Source organism: Mytilus edulis, chromosome 6 (genome assembly GCF_963676685.1).
Source record: "Mytilus edulis chromosome 6, xbMytEdul2.2, whole genome shotgun sequence".
Taxonomy (NCBI): domain Eukaryota; kingdom Metazoa; phylum Mollusca; class Bivalvia; order Mytilida; family Mytilidae; genus Mytilus; species Mytilus edulis.
In genome coordinates this window covers 48147019-48163841 of record NC_092349.1, presented here as the reverse complement: position 1 = coordinate 48163841, position 16823 = coordinate 48147019, and the positions used below count along the sequence as shown (strand labels likewise).

General features: G+C 31.2%; 2 protein-coding genes and 1 long non-coding RNA gene across 3 annotated transcripts; 2 read left to right on the top strand and 1 right to left on the bottom strand.

The window, feature by feature from the left end:
* Positions 1–1037: 1037 nt before the first annotated feature.
* LOC139526439 (uncharacterized) lies at positions 1038–1745 on the top strand. The gene has a single exon (XM_071321587.1). The coding sequence runs from the start codon at positions 1038–1040 to the stop codon at positions 1743–1745; it is 708 nt and encodes a 235-aa protein (XP_071177688.1).
* A 5060-nt stretch (positions 1746–6805) lies between these two features.
* On the top strand, positions 6806–11537 carry LOC139526109 (carbohydrate sulfotransferase 9-like). The gene is made up of 3 exons (XM_071321254.1): positions 6806–6904; positions 8757–8812; positions 10084–11537. Exons 1-3 carry the CDS (start codon positions 6826–6828, stop codon positions 11194–11196), a joined length of 1248 nt encoding a protein of 415 aa, XP_071177355.1. The 5' UTR covers positions 6806–6825; the 3' UTR covers positions 11197–11537.
* Positions 11538–13284: 1747 nt separating this feature from the next.
* On the bottom strand, positions 13285–13804 carry LOC139526108 (uncharacterized). The gene is made up of 2 exons (XR_011665132.1): positions 13671–13804; positions 13285–13385 (listed from the first exon to the last, which is right to left on the bottom strand). It is a non-coding gene; the product is annotated as an uncharacterized lncRNA (long non-coding RNA).
* Between the last annotated feature and the right edge of the window lie 3019 nt (positions 13805–16823).

The following is a 16823-nucleotide window of genomic DNA, read 5'->3' as shown; positions in this document are numbered from 1 at the left end:
ACACGGACTGTACAGAGAACCAAACATGATTTTTTGTTGTTATCATAACTTCCAGTGACAAATATTTCAAGCATATTTAGGACGTGAACAATATGTTAGATCTGCAAGTTGACCTGAAACTAATTAAAAATTTTGAAAGTATCGACGTTGATTTTAGAAATCACCAGATCTTCGGTTTTTAGTGTATAGTTACCTTTTATTTTATATTTCTGTATGGGTGTGAAGTTTGGGGTTTTGGAAATAATTCAATAACTAAGAGGGTTCTTCTTACTTTTTTTTTAAATTTTTTTGTAAAATATTACTTGGAGTAAAAAATGTCTACTCCTGTTTTTATGATCTATGGTGAATTAAGATTTGATTTTGATTTATGGTGTTTTAACGCCACTTTTAAGTACCACGTTTAGGCTAATCCGTGGATGCCAGTTTTTATTGTTGAAGGAAGTCGGAGAAAACCACCGACCTTCGATAGGATGAAAGGGGAATTTGGAAGTTATTCATTAGCTATTTCATTCAGGTTACGAATGATTAATTATTGATTCAAGTTGGTAACTGGAAAACCTGACAAAATGCCTTTTTTTTTGTATAACTTAGCACCTTTCAAATATGGTACAAATATTTGATGGTTAAAACAAGTCAAATCAATTTTAGACACGTGTGGCTTTTTATATGTATGGGACAATATCTTTTTTGTAAATAGACCATGGCTACATGTAACCATAAAACAGAACATAATAGATCAATTCAAACAAAATTGGCTAGCAAGCCTACAGGAATCACCAAAAGTATAAATTATCGTTTATTTAAAGACATTTTTTTGAAAACAAATATTTTCTTTTTACATGTCTGAAATAAAAGTAAACAAAACTAAGTCATAAAAAAAAACAAATAACAAAAAAATAAATGAAAAACTTTTTTTTTACTTTGTTGATTTTGTTTTGAATCCTGAGTTAGGGTTCTACTTTCGGTACATTATGTCTCTATTTTAAACAAGTAAAATAAACAAACACTTTTTTTTTAATTTCAGATAAGCTGCAAACATGGCGTTACCAGTAAATAAACATGACAATGACACTTTCTTTAAGACAGAAATTTCCCATTCCTCGACAGATCAAGATCATGTCATTACTAAATCTAAACCTTCGGAGTTCACAAAGGAAAATGAGTCTATACAAACCAAACAACAGAATCACGATCTTCGACAGAAAACGCCAGAAAAATTCAAACCGGAAATAGGGTTGGTCCACATGAGGCGAACTCCAACACCGTCAGAGGGAACCAGAAAGCCGCCATTGAATGAGCAACCTGATGGAAATTTCTTCAAATTTATGAACATGCGCAAAATTGCCAAACAAGTTCGAAAGGTGCAAATCAATCGACAGCTCCGATTAGACTATACCGGAAATGAAACAATTGAACATAAAGTACGAAAATTTAAGCCGGAAGATATAGAACCGATCATTTACGGATTTCTTAAAGATAATTTAGAATTTTGTATGTATGATTCTGAAGAATGTAAACATCTTTCTATGGAACTTAGTGAAGAACTAAAAGATGTTGTCAAAGCTATGAAATTCCCACGTTACAAATTCGTCACCATGGTAACAATAGGACAGAAGAATAAACAATGTGTGAGCATTGGAAGCCGTTCAGTTTGGAATCAGGATATGGATACTTATGCAAGTGTGCATTACTCAAACGAAACATTATTTGCAGTTGCAATTGTTTTTGCTACATTTTTTGAATAAATAATTATTAAAGTATCAATGTATATATTTTATTTAGAGCGTTTCACTATTATATCGTTTTTTATTTTGTATGTCCATTGTCCGTTGACAGAATTGTTTTTTTTCCCTAAATACAAGTGTTCCGAATTTCATTCCTGTGCAGATAAACTGTTGGAATTTTGATGATTGTCGAAAATACGTATTGACTCAGAGAAAATTACTTACGCTGGATGAGGGTCTAAATTAAAAACGATACCATGTTTTAAATATTTTGGCAAAATTTAGTCTATATAATGCTTTATCTAAAATAGAATACAAAGTATTTTCTTTCGAAGCTATTGTTCAAGCTACAGGTTGTGCAACATGGTACAATTAGTTCGATGTTCAATACAAAGGAGAATCCTTTCATGCAAATATCTGTATAGTTATCTTATATCGTTAGTCATACTTTATACCGGAACAAAATCAAGAGATTAGATGACGATTTATGGATTTTGATGTAACAGTGTTAAATTAGTATTCGCATTTAAAACAAACAGACGCGAGTCCATGCAGTGATTTGAAGCTCAGCTCTAATTCATATCAATAAGATCATTAATCAGAGATCATTTTCAGTCATTATTTATAGTTGGCATTGTAGAAAGTAATGGATGATATCTTCAGGAGGAGAACCGTAGGTGCACTCACTATCATTCACTACGTGTCTTATTTAGGCAAAAATTTAGAGAAATGCTTTGATATCTTAGCCTTAAATGCAGTACATACAATTTGATGGGCATTGTATCATGGCTGCGCATGCACGTGTATTCCCATCTGACTGATGGTGATCTTAATCTGTGTCATGTAAAGTTGGTGCTTCTGCTGGTCGAAAAAAAAACCTGTGAGGGTCAATATCTAAACGTTGTTTTTTCTATGTCCCTCCTCTCTGTTGTTACCTACAGCCGCTCCCTTTCCACAGCGAGCCTTCCCCTTTCTATCTGCACTATGATACCGTCAGTGGGTAACTTGAATGAAGATGGTGATGAAAGAGTTGCGCTTACAACTGGAGATTGATTTCGACTGCTAGCCATTTGTTCAGGTTCAAAAGCAAAGCTTGCAGAGCTAATATCTACAAGTACAGAAACACACTCATAAATTAAATTAGACAAAGTAAAAGTCTTTTTTAATTCAAATTGTTTGTAAAAATATAGCAACCAGGTTTTCTGACTACTAAATCATTTGCAACTCCTTTCAACCATTCGCTTCTTTGCGTAAATCTCTCCAGCGTTGGAGCACACTTAGGTAGACATACGGATCATTAATTTTGTATGGTCTCGCCGTAAATACCCTTGTCTGAACGTATATACGTCCGTCCCATAGTTGGTTTCTGTTCTCTAACTTCAGTTTGTCATAACTAAATTTTGTGAAACTTATTAACATTGCTTGTTACCACAAAAAAAAAAACAGATCAAGTTTGAATTTTGGTGGATTCACTTTAACTGTTCTAGAGTTATGCCCCTTAACAAATGAAAAAATAATCTGAATTTTTCGTTTCTGTTCTTTAACTTTTTAATTAGTTTGCCTCAACCAATTGATATGATATGGAAGCGGGGGCATCATCTATGTCCGATAGACACATTTCCAGTTTATTATAAACGTTAGTGTTTTCAAGAAGAATTTACAAATGTATTTCAAAGTTAAAATGTTGAAAGGAAATCCTCCAATGTAACTTTGCACGTGAACAAAATTTATTTACAGGAATGTTCATATCCATGACCTAGTATACATTTTTGTTTAGGGGCCAGCTGAAGCGCACTTCCGGGTGCGGCGGTTTCTCGTTGCATTGAAGACCCATTGGTGGCCTTGGGCTATTGTCTTCTCTTTGATCGAGTTGTTGTCTCTTTGACACATTCCCCATTTCCATTCTCAATTTTATAGCATATACATCAAGCACTCATAGTACGTTGGCCAATATGTACAAAATGTAGATTTGATATTAAAAGCAATGTTTAGCTAAATAAAATCTAAAAACTGTCGGCACTGATTTAAAGTAGTGTCCCTCCATGACCGTCTTGAACTGTAAACTTAATATTAAAATAAAGACGCTGCTATTTTAAAAATTTGGTACAGTTTTAGCTGTAACTGTGCACAACAAAGATCCCTATGGGGAAAAACCAGAGGACTTTTTTGTCAGAAAACACCCAAATATACTATCCACACTTGTTTATAACTAAACATAATTATATTTCGTACACATATCATGCATATATTTAACTGTATCTGAATTTGTACATAATTTAACGGTATAAATTGTATTTATTTTAAATTATATTTTCTTATAAATTTTCGTTCTTTACTTGATTAAAAATAGTTTAAAATTATATTTTGAATATAAGACTAAAGTTTAAAGATGATGTGTGTAAAACCTAATGTAGCATGCAGAAATTCTACTATTTTTGTATAGTATTGTTAAAATTATTTCATTATTTTACGGCAATGAGAAATACGATAGGACATCTTTGTTAAGATTAGTTTAGGATACCTTCGAGGTAGTCTCATATTTATCATAAGACAGTCCTAAGAATTTCCTTTAATTTATCCTAGTAAGATATATCTTAAGACAAATTTTACGACACTTTCGATGACACAATCAGAGATCGACAGAATATAATGGCGGATAGTTTGGGGTTGGTGACGCCGCTGCATATTTATTTGAATTTTAATCCTCAAAGATATCATTATTTTGATTTGATCAAGTTTACATTAGCATCCTCTGCTTGAATTTAACTATTTAATGTCTAAATATAATATGTAATGTTATAGTATTTTATCTGATGTAAGGTCAAGTACATTCATACTATTTGGTTTGCAATATAAACAACATAAAATGCATTTATTAGCAAGGTTACTTTTTTATTTCAATTATTTATCATATTTAAATAATTCCCATATTTTATGTACTTAAGGAGTCTGTTTATAGATTGCATAAGGTATAAACAAACGGGGAACTCAGTCTATGCTAACATTTAAAAATTTAAAGTTTGAAATATTTATTAATAAACGTAACTATGTTGAATTGCATTGATTTCTATGCAAATATCCAAAGTTGTATATAAACATCAGTTCATTATTAAAATAAAATTCAGTCAGTCCTGTGATTACTATAACAGTAATCTCAGGTCAGTCTAACATTTAAATGTATTGGTAAGCGTGGAATAAATAGTGATTTAACACTTTGATACATTGTAACTAGCCAAAGCCCCTTTCTTCTTTTAGCATTAAAGCGAAAATGAAAAAAAAAATGATTATTTTTCATTATAAATAACAATGTTTATCAAAATAACTAATAGTAAACTTTTCATAGAAATATTAAATGCGACATTCCTAAATGAGCTGAAAGATTTACAATGAATTACAAATAGAGAACAGAAAGATTTTAAACAGTAAACGACCAAGCACTCATATATTTTAGGCCCGTATGCATAAAGCTACTAATGTTAAGATTTGTTCCGAACGGACGGATTTTTCTACATATCCAACGATAAATTACTACGAATGGCATATATCTAAGTTACAAGCACGCACACCTTATAATAAATCAATAAGCACGCACATATTGAATTGACAAGCATGTGCAGCATAGAGCACGCATATATACCAAAAGAAAAATCTCACACATCGTAAAAAATACAATAAGATAACTACTAATTTTCTCGTGTGAATTGTTGACAATATTTTTATGTTGGCGCCTTTTAAAGCCCACTTTTACGATATTTCCCCCTGATTCTTGAAGGCCTAACCGTGACAAGTATGAGCTTTTATTTTCGTCATTTTAACTCTGAGGGATAGTTGTTGCATTTGGAATCAGACTGCACATTTAGAAGAAAGAAAGAAAAACATAAACGCGTGCCAAATATTTTAGTAAGTATTTTATTCCTTCAATATGAATGTAAGCGTTACAATGTACATGTCAATTTTCAGAAAAAAATCGAACAAAAAAACGTGATCATATTATTCCCTTACGTCCGGTACATATATATACATGTACATGTATATGTAAAATATTAGGCAGCAGTTCCGTGAATATAATGATTTTTTTTCGTATGTGTTTCTTATGCATTGTGTGGTATATATATATATATATATAATAAAAAAAAAAAATAACTCATACGTGAAAAGGTACACCTTTTTCCTATTGTTTTGCAATTTTACCAATTTCTCAATTAATGATCATAAATATATAACGTTAATTGAAAATAATGCATCTCACAAACGAAAGTAGTTATATCTGTATTATATTCTTCAATTTAATAAACTAATTTAGATATAGGGAGATGTGGTACAAATGTATGATTGCCAATGAGACAACTCTTCATCCAAATAACAATTTATAAAAGTTAATCATTATAGGTCAATGTACGTACGTATACTTGGATTTTAACAAATATGCAATCAGAAATACTAACTTTTATCTAAGTCTCTGTATTTGTATAATGACAAATGAAGATTGAATTTCAGTTTTTAAAACAGATTTTAATATATACCTTTATAAAAACAAATCCAGATCAGACAGGGAAAAAAGGATAACTTACAGTTAACTTCGGATAAATTAATAGAGTTATTCCTCTTTGTATTGGCTTCCTCTTATCATATACATATTTTTTATAATCATATTTCCATATTTGTTCTAAATCATATCTAATCATTAATATAATCGGTATACATGTTAGAGTGCATGTGCTTTTTTTATGTGTGAATTTTGTATGAACTTTGTCATATGTGTTGATTTATATGCTCTTTATGGGCCCTTTTCTTAAGAATAAATATTTGTTAGTCCGTCACCGTACTTGAAATTAGATACTATCGAGTCAAAACATTTTTTGTTGGGGTCGTTTAGACACAGTGGAAATAAGGTCCAAACATGTATATCATTATTAAATGATCCTTGAAAGGCCTGGGTCATAAAACATTACGATACTAATAAAATGATAGGTGTTGGATATTAAATACTTAATATCAGATCTTATCTTTATTTATATTAATTGGATGTCCCTCAACTATTTAACTTAAAGGTTATAAATGTTTTCTTCACAATAAAATGTGCGCCGGTTGTATCAACCGAATGAAGGAAAAAATAATTGGAATAGCAATCGCCTGCTTCATTTTTTGTTCATTTATTCTGTATAGAAATGAATTCCAAGGTAAATATTTTTTGGAACAATAAACGCATATTTTTCAAAAGAATTTGGATATACAATTAATTATATAAATTAATACTAATTCAAATGTTCAGGGTAAAATTTTCGAGTCAAATACTAGACTTTAAATTGCTTGACAATTTCTTTTCGAATTTTATATTTAAACATGCGTAAACATTTTCAAAATTTTACATACACATTACTTTTCAATCACATGTAATTAGAAAGATATCTTAAGTTTTGCTTTAGGTGGTATGGGGATATCAAATAAAAATTATAGAATTTTATCATACTTTGCCAAAACGTAGTATATATATTGTGATATGTTCAAAAATATAATACATTTTCTATAGCTACAGGTTGTGACAAAATGACACATTTTGTTTGGATTATATAGGAAAATAATCATTATGCAATTAGAAGCTAAACTAAATGATGGAATTGTAAAAGAAAAGATATGGTCACCGTTCTTTTTTTCCGGATAAGATACAAAATAGGAAAATTTCATGTAGCTTCCATCAGAAAATGCACTATTTCAGAGTTACCTCCCCTTAAAATGCTTATTTACAAACAGAAACAAAACAAAAAAATCAAGTAAAATATAAAATGATACTTTTGAAAATATCATTATTCATAAATTAAAATCTTAAAAATTTATTCTTTTATATGATAATTCACATTATAGTTGTTTGCACTCCCTATACTATTTTGCAAATTTGACTGAAAATCTGGACCTAAGGTTCTCTCTTATTTACAATCCAAGATGGCGAAAGACAACACATACTACCTTGAGGATGTACTAAGTTCAGGTTTACGTGTAGGATTTTTTGTCAGATGTTCGGACTCTGCTTTTTTCCCTTCGATACAGGCTAAAATATTTTGCCCTGTAACACCCATTTTTCTTTCAAATAACTAAGACTTAAATAGATCATGAAAAGTCATTTACCAAAATTTAAGCAGATTTGAGATTACATTTCTTTCAAATTCAAATTGAGACCAAAATAATACCAATGCAAATATGACGTATAAGTCCGAGTCAGCCTTTTCCTGTCATTAAAAAAAAAAGAATATCTTGGAAAAGAAGCCACATAACCTCTCAATATTTCTAGCTTATCTTGTTCCTTAATTACTAGTAACTCTCTTCTGACTTATAGTTTCAATGCTAAATTCAAGATCTTTAAGATTACAATCAAGTTAAAGTACATCCCTAAGTCATGTAAACGAAATCTGCAAAGTACTATTTTGTCTAGGGCAAGATAAATTCACAAGATGGCAGGGTAAGAATGTTATTTCCCGCTTTGAAACAGGATAACATGTAATGTCGCCTAGTTTAAATGATCAAAGCAATATTTTCAAACTCCCCGTCCGTTCCAGCTCCAATCCTCACACTACTCTACACTTTCACGCATAATAAGCATAAAGAAATGAGTTATGATTGCTAACAAGACAGCGTCCTTTAGATGTCAAAGGGTGTGGATGTAAGCAACCATCGATTATAAAACTATCATTCAAAACACCACCAACTGATTTAGTAATAGACGTCATAAGCATTCAAAGAAACGATTGACCACTTCGTCGCTGGGCTTCCAAAATGTCGTATAAGACTTTTTTTTGGCTAAAATATACGTTGTATAAAGACAAAAACAAACAAACAACCACAGATGTTACTGAACTTAGTTAATAAGGTTATGAAAAATGTTAGTGAAGATTTAAAGAACTAATTATACTAAAAGACAGATTACTGAAACTTAAAAAAATAATCATTTGAAAACCCTATTCCACAATGCAAATAAGTTTTTGTAATATATTTTTTTACTTTAATGCACAACGACAAATTTAACTTTTTTTACTTCAGGAAAACCAATACTTCTGTTACCGAATGGTTCTAATGCAGCAACACTGTTGGATGAGGTAAAAATTATTACAGTCGGTCCAGTTTTTGAGTCTTTATAGATCACAGCGAGTATGTCAAAATTTAAAATTGGTTACCGTGGACATATTTTATTTTTCAAATTATCGACGAAAGCTAGCATTTGGTATACGAAGGCATTTGTAACCCTATTTACTGTGATCAATATACAAAATATAAATAGCCACAGAAACAAAAAAAAACACATACTGCGACTTTATGTAACTTAATATTTACTAACCATAGGAGAGACAATAAAAAAGTAGCCTTGTATCACTCGATATATTTAAAAAAAAATATGCGTGGTAAGATTGCCAATTAGACTACTCTCCTCAAGAAAACAAGATGAAACACAAATTAACAACTATAGGTCACTTTACGCCCTTAAACAAAGAGCAAAACCCATACCACATAGTCAGCTATAAAAGGCCTTGAAATGTCAAATATTAAACAATTCAAACGAGAAAACCAACGGCTTAATTTATCTAAAAAAAAAATAAAAGAAAACAAATTATTTAGTACAGCAATAAACGGCTAACATGGAATTATAGTCTCCTGACTTGTTACAGGCACATACAGAAGGTAACGGGTTAAACATGTTAGAGGGTGCCCAACCCTTCTCCAAACCTCGACAAATGTTTTACAGTATAACCATGCACTGAAGAAACATAAGAACAAACTATAAAATCAGTCGAAAAGTTAAGTTTTCAAACGAACATAAATAGAAATACATTTAACAAAAACACAGAGTGGACGTGAACAGGTACTTTTACAACCAACAACAAACAGATGCGAAGTACAGATCTGAGACTCGCAGTTATACTGACAGCTACATGTAGTTCAAAGTCAATAACAACTAATACAAAAATCTTGCATCTAAGACTACATATATTGTCAACCAAAAAATAACAGCAAATAAAGAATAAGTAATGGATGCGTTGAAATAGAAATTCATGATACAGCAGAAAAGTAAGTTATAACATACATTTGCCAATCCCGATGAACGAAATATAAATATTGTCATCATTGACTTCTCTTATATTTGTCACTGGGCATTAGGCTAAATACCAATTTATTGAACAATATAGTTCAAATATAAAAATGAATATTTGGAAAAGATACTGTATTATATTGTTAACTATTCAGATACTTTGTTTAATAGTTCGTCCATTTTCTGATTGTGAATGTCGACTGCAAATTATCTTAAGTTTTTAATTTTTTATTCTAAAGAATAGTAAAATAAATAACCTGATTTCGATTTTATTTTATTCAGAACCTTGACGATGAACAATACAACTCTACGCTAAAGAAACGGATCAACCATTTAAAACAGTTTTGTAAATATCATCCCAATTTATATCCCAACAGAAAGCTTGTACACCAACCTCTTATTGACGAAATATTGCGTGTAAAATACTGTTGGATAGAAAAAGTTGGTTCATCATTCATGACAAGTTTCTTTAGACATTTTCAAAATTATACACTTGCGAGGAATACAACACTTAATCGACAGTCAGAGTATGGTAGGACTAACAAAGACATAAATCAACAGCAACACAAGGGAGATAACTATACAAGGATAATGATGGTGCGAGATCCTTTCGAAAGACTTTTATCTGGATACATAGATAAGTTTTTCTTGCCAAGTCCAATATTTTGGAAAAAGAGAGGGGGGTATATTATAAAACAATTTAGACCTAATTCGTCAGTGAAGGAACAGTCATGTGGACACAATGTTACGTTCTTAGAATTTATTCAGTATGTCGTCCATGTTAGTACTCGAGAAAAGAACATGGAGGAACCACACTTTACGCCAATGCATACACACTGTAAACCTTGTCTGATCCATTACGATTACATATGGAAACTTGAAACGATAATGCAGGATTTTAAACATACTATCAAGCAGCTTATAAATAGGAAAGAACTCCATATCGATGGTTTCGATTTCCGAATGGACAAAGAACATTTATCTTCGGATGTTATCTCTAGAATTACGTTTATGTTCGAACGGAGATATGACAATGAAAAGTGTATAACGTTCTATGAAGCATGTCTGAGAACTTGGCGAGGATTTCAAATGAGAGGGGTAATTGATAAAAATGATAAGTTCCCTCTTATTTCACTTCCGGAAGATTTTAATGTTACGGTGTACAAAGACCTTGTTATGAAATCGTCAAATGCGATAAAATCCAAGTCTAAGGTCAAAGGTCAGAAAAAGGAAGTATTTCTAGAGTCGTACAGTCTTCTGCCAGTTAAACTTTTGGAACAACTAGAAGGATCAGTTACTATGATAGATAGTGAAATATTCAACTATAGAAAAAGTCTTAGGATACTGTTGCAGGATTACAAAAGAAATAATTTTAGTTATTTTGACTTTTTATAGCTTGATATTTGGAAAAATGGTAAAATCCAAAATATAAGTTAATTTAAAAGAGAAAATTTAGTTAATATACATCAGTTAGGTTTATATAACATCATTTATTACAACATTTTTTCCTAACAACTGTGACATAGCCACATTGTAAATCATTGTGTCAAGACTTCTCTGACTTCATTTAAAATCATTTATCCAGTACAAACCACTTAGCGGTTGCTATTCTAATATTTCAATCGAGTTAAAATAAATATTTTTTTTTACATATTAAGTTACATGTTAATAAAAATTTGACTATTTTTTTATTCTGATTTTTATTGTATTTTTTGTTGATTCCCAGTTCCATTTGAACCATAGTGGAAAAAAACTACACTTTTTACAATCACAGGTCAACGTCGGAAAGCTTGTGTCTCCTTGTAAAATTTAAAAAAATGATAGGCTACATAGTATGCACTGGAAACAGTTGCCAAAAGCGTGACATACATTTGTATAATGTCATTAATTGCTATATATATTGTTCACAGAACGCATATGTCGGAGTTACAGAATGCCCATGTTGTTGTAAAAGAACGCACATGTTGGTGTAACAGAACGCACATATTGTTGTAAAATAACGCACATGTTGGTGTCAAAGAACGCACATGTTGTTGTAAAAGAACGCACATGTTGGTGTCACATAACGCACATATTGTTGTAACAGAATAAATATGTTTCGTATATTCTGTAGACTTAATGGGAGTTGCTTTAATAAAAAATGGCGAAAGACGCGGGACTAAATTTATCTCTTATAAACAAAAACCCATTATTCTATCGTTTTGATAAGATCGAAATTGAATTACGAAACTACAAAATAGAATGTCTTTAAAGAAAATGCTATTGAAATTGAAATAATCCGATCTATGCTTTATAATTAAAGGTCTTAAAAGTAATCGGCATTTTTTTATTCTTAAATATTTTGGCCATTTTACTCTGTTCTTTTGCTTATTTTTCCTGTATTTAAAAAAAAAATATTTAAGATTTTAGTAGTCAAATTATTTGCTATAGATATATTTCTTTTTTGGGCAGTCGATTTTCTTTTTTTTAACTTTTTGACACCATTTCTTTATATATGTATGCAAGGTAGCATCATCTCTTTCCATATACAATATTACTGCTACATGTTAGTAGTAAACTGAAGATTTTTTGAAAAACGATTCCTATGGTAAGATAATTCATTATATTCTTTTGTAATTGTTATAGAATACTCATGAAATATTTGCTACTGTACCTTTAAGTAATTAAATAGGACGCACTCGGTCAAGTATATTTTTTTTTTGCAAACCTGTATCGTACTTTTATAATAGCTTCTTCAATGTTCCCTTGTGAATCATATACAGTGATCATGTATAAAGACACCATAATAAATATATAAACTTTTAGATGATACTTTTCAAAAAAATTAAGGAGACAGATTTAAAATTTGTCAAAGGAACTACATGCTAGATCGTTTGACTTTTGTAGCTTATGAGGAGGAGGTTATTCAGTTTTTTTTCAACCTAGCTCTACGAGCAAGAGTAGAGATTAATGATTCAACATCACTATGAAGGTTAAAAGTAGTAAATAAAGATGATTGGCGCCTCCTGGATAATAGTTAGAAGAAAAATTATTTTCTGCTGCCCTATTAATTAGAAATCAAAATTGAAATAGTGAGAAAGAAATAAGTGTTGGCCATTAATGTTGTAGAAATAGCGAGAATTTAAGAGAAAACTCTCTGTGACGGGAAATATTTTCTGTACCAAATTTAGCTAGGGGTGTTCTTCATTTATACTATTTCGAAAATTCTGGAACTGTTGAGTACCCATAAAAAATGTCATTTTTCTATCAAAAAAGCTGCTGCACCAAATGTGTTTTGCAGTGTCAATTACACCCAAAGGTGTTGATATTTCAGATTCCGAATTTTTTTTTCAATGGATTTTTGATAGGGAAAACGCAGGACAAATCAAAAAGACTACCATTGTCGCCTATGATATTAATTACTTTCTTGTAAACTAAAAACAATAGCAGAAGAAACAGTGCTTTGACATCGATTAGGCAACTATTTAGAGAATCATAGGCTAATTTTTAAATGCGATCTAAATTTTAATGTGGTACAATTTAACTGTGAAGACTTCGATCAGGTTATGTTTCTTCTTTCTCATTTTAAAGATCACATGTAGAGCCTGAAATAACAAAAAGAAAGATTAAACATTTTCTATGTTGACAAATGTACTATAAAACCGATATTAAATGCGCTTGCTAAATTTTATTGTGGTACATACTATTTTGTTTGTTGTTTTTCGTTTTGTAACTCAGACTAAAGGACTCCAAATAGAATTCAAATCCCGTGCTTTATTTTTCCTTTATATAGCAATTCATGTTCGAATCCAGCATATTTGTACTTAATAGATTTAAAGATAATCATATAAATCAGTGTAATTTCAAATAGTTAGTTGCTAATATACAACCTATTAAAAGTAGGCACAGCATTTCTTTATATAGCGACCATGGCATAGTCCATATCCTGTGATAAATTTCCCTTCACAAGGATCGTCTACCTCTATACACACTCCGTTATGAGATCTGCATCGCCTTTCTACCCCTGCAACATATAATTACTGTTTAATATTATACATATAAGTGTTTTAGAAAATATAAGGCAATAACATTTAACTCATAACAGATAATAACCATATCTCGAAGAAACGGATTAGTATCAAATATCTGAATTAGGCAAATATGATGAAGACCGTATATAAATAACACACATCTGAGAGGGTGATAGAGAAGATAGGTACCCCGAGAAAACATTGTAAACCGCGGTGAAGATGATTGTTTATGCCCGAGCGATAGTGAACGAAGTGAATCATATACATGTACGTATTTGAATGGTTCAGTAATAAACCGAAAGACTCTGTCCTTCAATGTTTTAAAATTCCGTAATCAAATATTTTAATTATCTTGAGTATACATGTACTTAAAGACAAATATCAACGAACCAAGATAGCCTACTTGTTACTTAGTGTAACTTGATTTCATGTAATAGTATATTATTATCTAAGGCAATATACATATATATATAATGACTATAATAAAATTTAAACTTTTATACATAAAATAGAACTAAAAACACCGAAACTTAATGTTATTATACAAGTTCAAGGAAAAGGGTGGAAATGGGAAGCACTTTTTCACAATTTGAGAATATTTCATAGAAATAGCTCTTGTAGGGAGTGGTTTCAAGAATAAAAAGAAAACAAATAGAGTGAACCCAACCTTTTTTCTAAGTACTCAACAAACTGCTAGGTAAATTTAAATCAAATAAATTAGCTGCGTTATCACCACTAAGATATCAAACGAAACCATTGCATCTTTTAATTTGATGAGAAAAAATGTGACCGTAACTAATATAAGTTTAAAAAAAAATCATCTTTCATTAGAATAAAAAGTATCACAAATGAAATATATTTTTGCATTTCATTTGCTTATTAAAACATGTAAATAAATAGAGATAGACATATTATTTGCAACTACATTGTACTTGCAGTAAAAATTACTTTAGTCCCAAGTTTTATTAAACTATACTTACAGTAACCTCGGTCCATCATTGGACCACCGAGGAAAGTGGATTTTCCTTTAAAAAAAAATAAAGTTACAAAATAAAGATAAATAAGATATTATATTTGCAAACAAACATCTAAAACAGGTTCTTTCCCGACAATAGACTAGATAAAGCAGTTATTCTTAACCATTATTATTTATTACTATGATGACATTTTTATAAACAAAAATACAGTAGACGACTTAATTAAGAATGTATGCCATAAGAATACTTGTAAATATATAGGGGGTAATACTTGTATACTTGTACTTGTTGGATAACAAAAGTCAAATATTCCAGAACTTGAAACAACTTCAATGTAGTTATCAAGTTTGGGCTACACTCCCTATTTTCAGATTACACGATCATATAATCGAAACACTCGTGCATTAAATATACCTTAAAATATACTGTAAGTTTTTTGAGATCTCTTAATGTGAAAAAACAAATGTTTAATTATACTTTACGCAAGCCAAATTGAATGTACGTTCTTCAATTATATAATCTATTGATTAAATAAAACAAAAAGCAACAATAAAATACAATTTTATAAACTGACTTAGCAATATTTTGCTTCTAGCTTAATGTCAGATATTTCTTACAACCCAATATTTAACGATAAATCGAAATGACGTTTCTGCTGAGTGGATCGTATTAAATGACAAGAGCGTGCATTTAGACTTCCAGTGGGATATTTTGGATAGGGAATGACATTATCTCTTGCAACAGGTCACCTACGGACCCTAAACAGATTTGATGGTATCGTTCTATAACATTCAACTTGTGATTGACACTCATCTTTAACGACCCCATTTATGGGACATTGTTGCGTATTTACACATCTTGCGCAAACATTATATATATATATATATAGCATGGGTTCGAATCCCGGCGAGGGAAGAACCAAAAATTTGCGAAAGCAAATTTACAGATCTAACATTGTTGGGTTGATGTTTAGACGAGTTGTATATACATTATGTACACAGCCATGTATCACCATCATTGATGGCGATCCGATGAATACATCTGTTGTAGAGTTGTCACTGACTCAGACGTACTTATAAATATAATTATTTTCTGTGACTGTATATTACATTAATTTGTAGGATCCTTTACTATAGATAATTTAGCTGATTTGTAACAATAACATCTTCATGCCTTATATATCATGTACTGTAGTACGCCGCTAGATTAAAACTGACGAGGAAAGGTAACACACGGCCAGCAAAAGCTCTTTTTTTGAGAGCCCAGGTGGTCGTGTGGTCTAGCGGGACGGCTGCAGTGCAGGCGATTTGGTGTCACGATATCACAGTAGCATGGGTTCGAGTCCCGGCGAGGGAAGAACCAAAAATTTTCGAAAGCAAATTTACAGATGTAACATTGTTGGGTTGATGTTTAGACGAGTTGTATATACATTATGTACACAGCCATGTATCACCATCATTGATGGCGATCCGATGGATACATCTGTTGTAGAGTTGTCACTGACTCAGACGTACTTATAAATATAATTATTTTCTGTGACTGTATATTACATTAATTTGTAGGATCCTTTACTATAGATAATTTAGCTGATTTGTAACAATAACATCTTCATGCCTTATATATCATCTACTGTAGTACGCCGCTAGATTAAAACTGACGAGGAAAGGTAACACACGGCCAGCGAAAGCTCTTTTTTTGAGAGCCCAGGTGGTCGTGTGGTCTAGCGGGACGGCTGCAGTGCAGGCGATTTGGTGTCACGATATCACAGTAGCATGGGTTCGAATCCCGGCGAGGGAAGAACCAAAAATTTGCGAAAGCAAATTTACAGATCTAACATTGTTGGGTTGATGTTTAGACGAGTTATATATACATTATGTACACAGCCATGTATCACCATCATTGATGGCGATCCGATGGATACATCTGTTGTAGAGTTGTCACTGACTCAGACGTACTTATGAATATAATTATAATATATATATAAAGAAGATGTGGTATGATTGCCAATGAGACAACTCTCCACTAGAGACCAAAA

Coding starts and splice junctions, on each gene's coding strand:
- LOC139526439 (XM_071321587.1), top strand. CDS start 1,038: ATGGCGTTACCAGTAAATAAACATGACAATGACACTTTCTTTAAGACA.
- LOC139526109 (XM_071321254.1), top strand. CDS start 6,826: ATGAAGGAAAAAATAATTGGAATAGCAATCGCCTGCTTCATTTTTTGT. Junction 6,905..8,756: donor GTATAGAAATGAATTCCAAG/GTAAATATTTTT, acceptor TTTTTACTTCAG/GAAAACCAATACTTCTGTTA. Junction 8,813..10,083: donor CAGCAACACTGTTGGATGAG/GTAAAAATTATT, acceptor TATTTTATTCAG/AACCTTGACGATGAACAATA.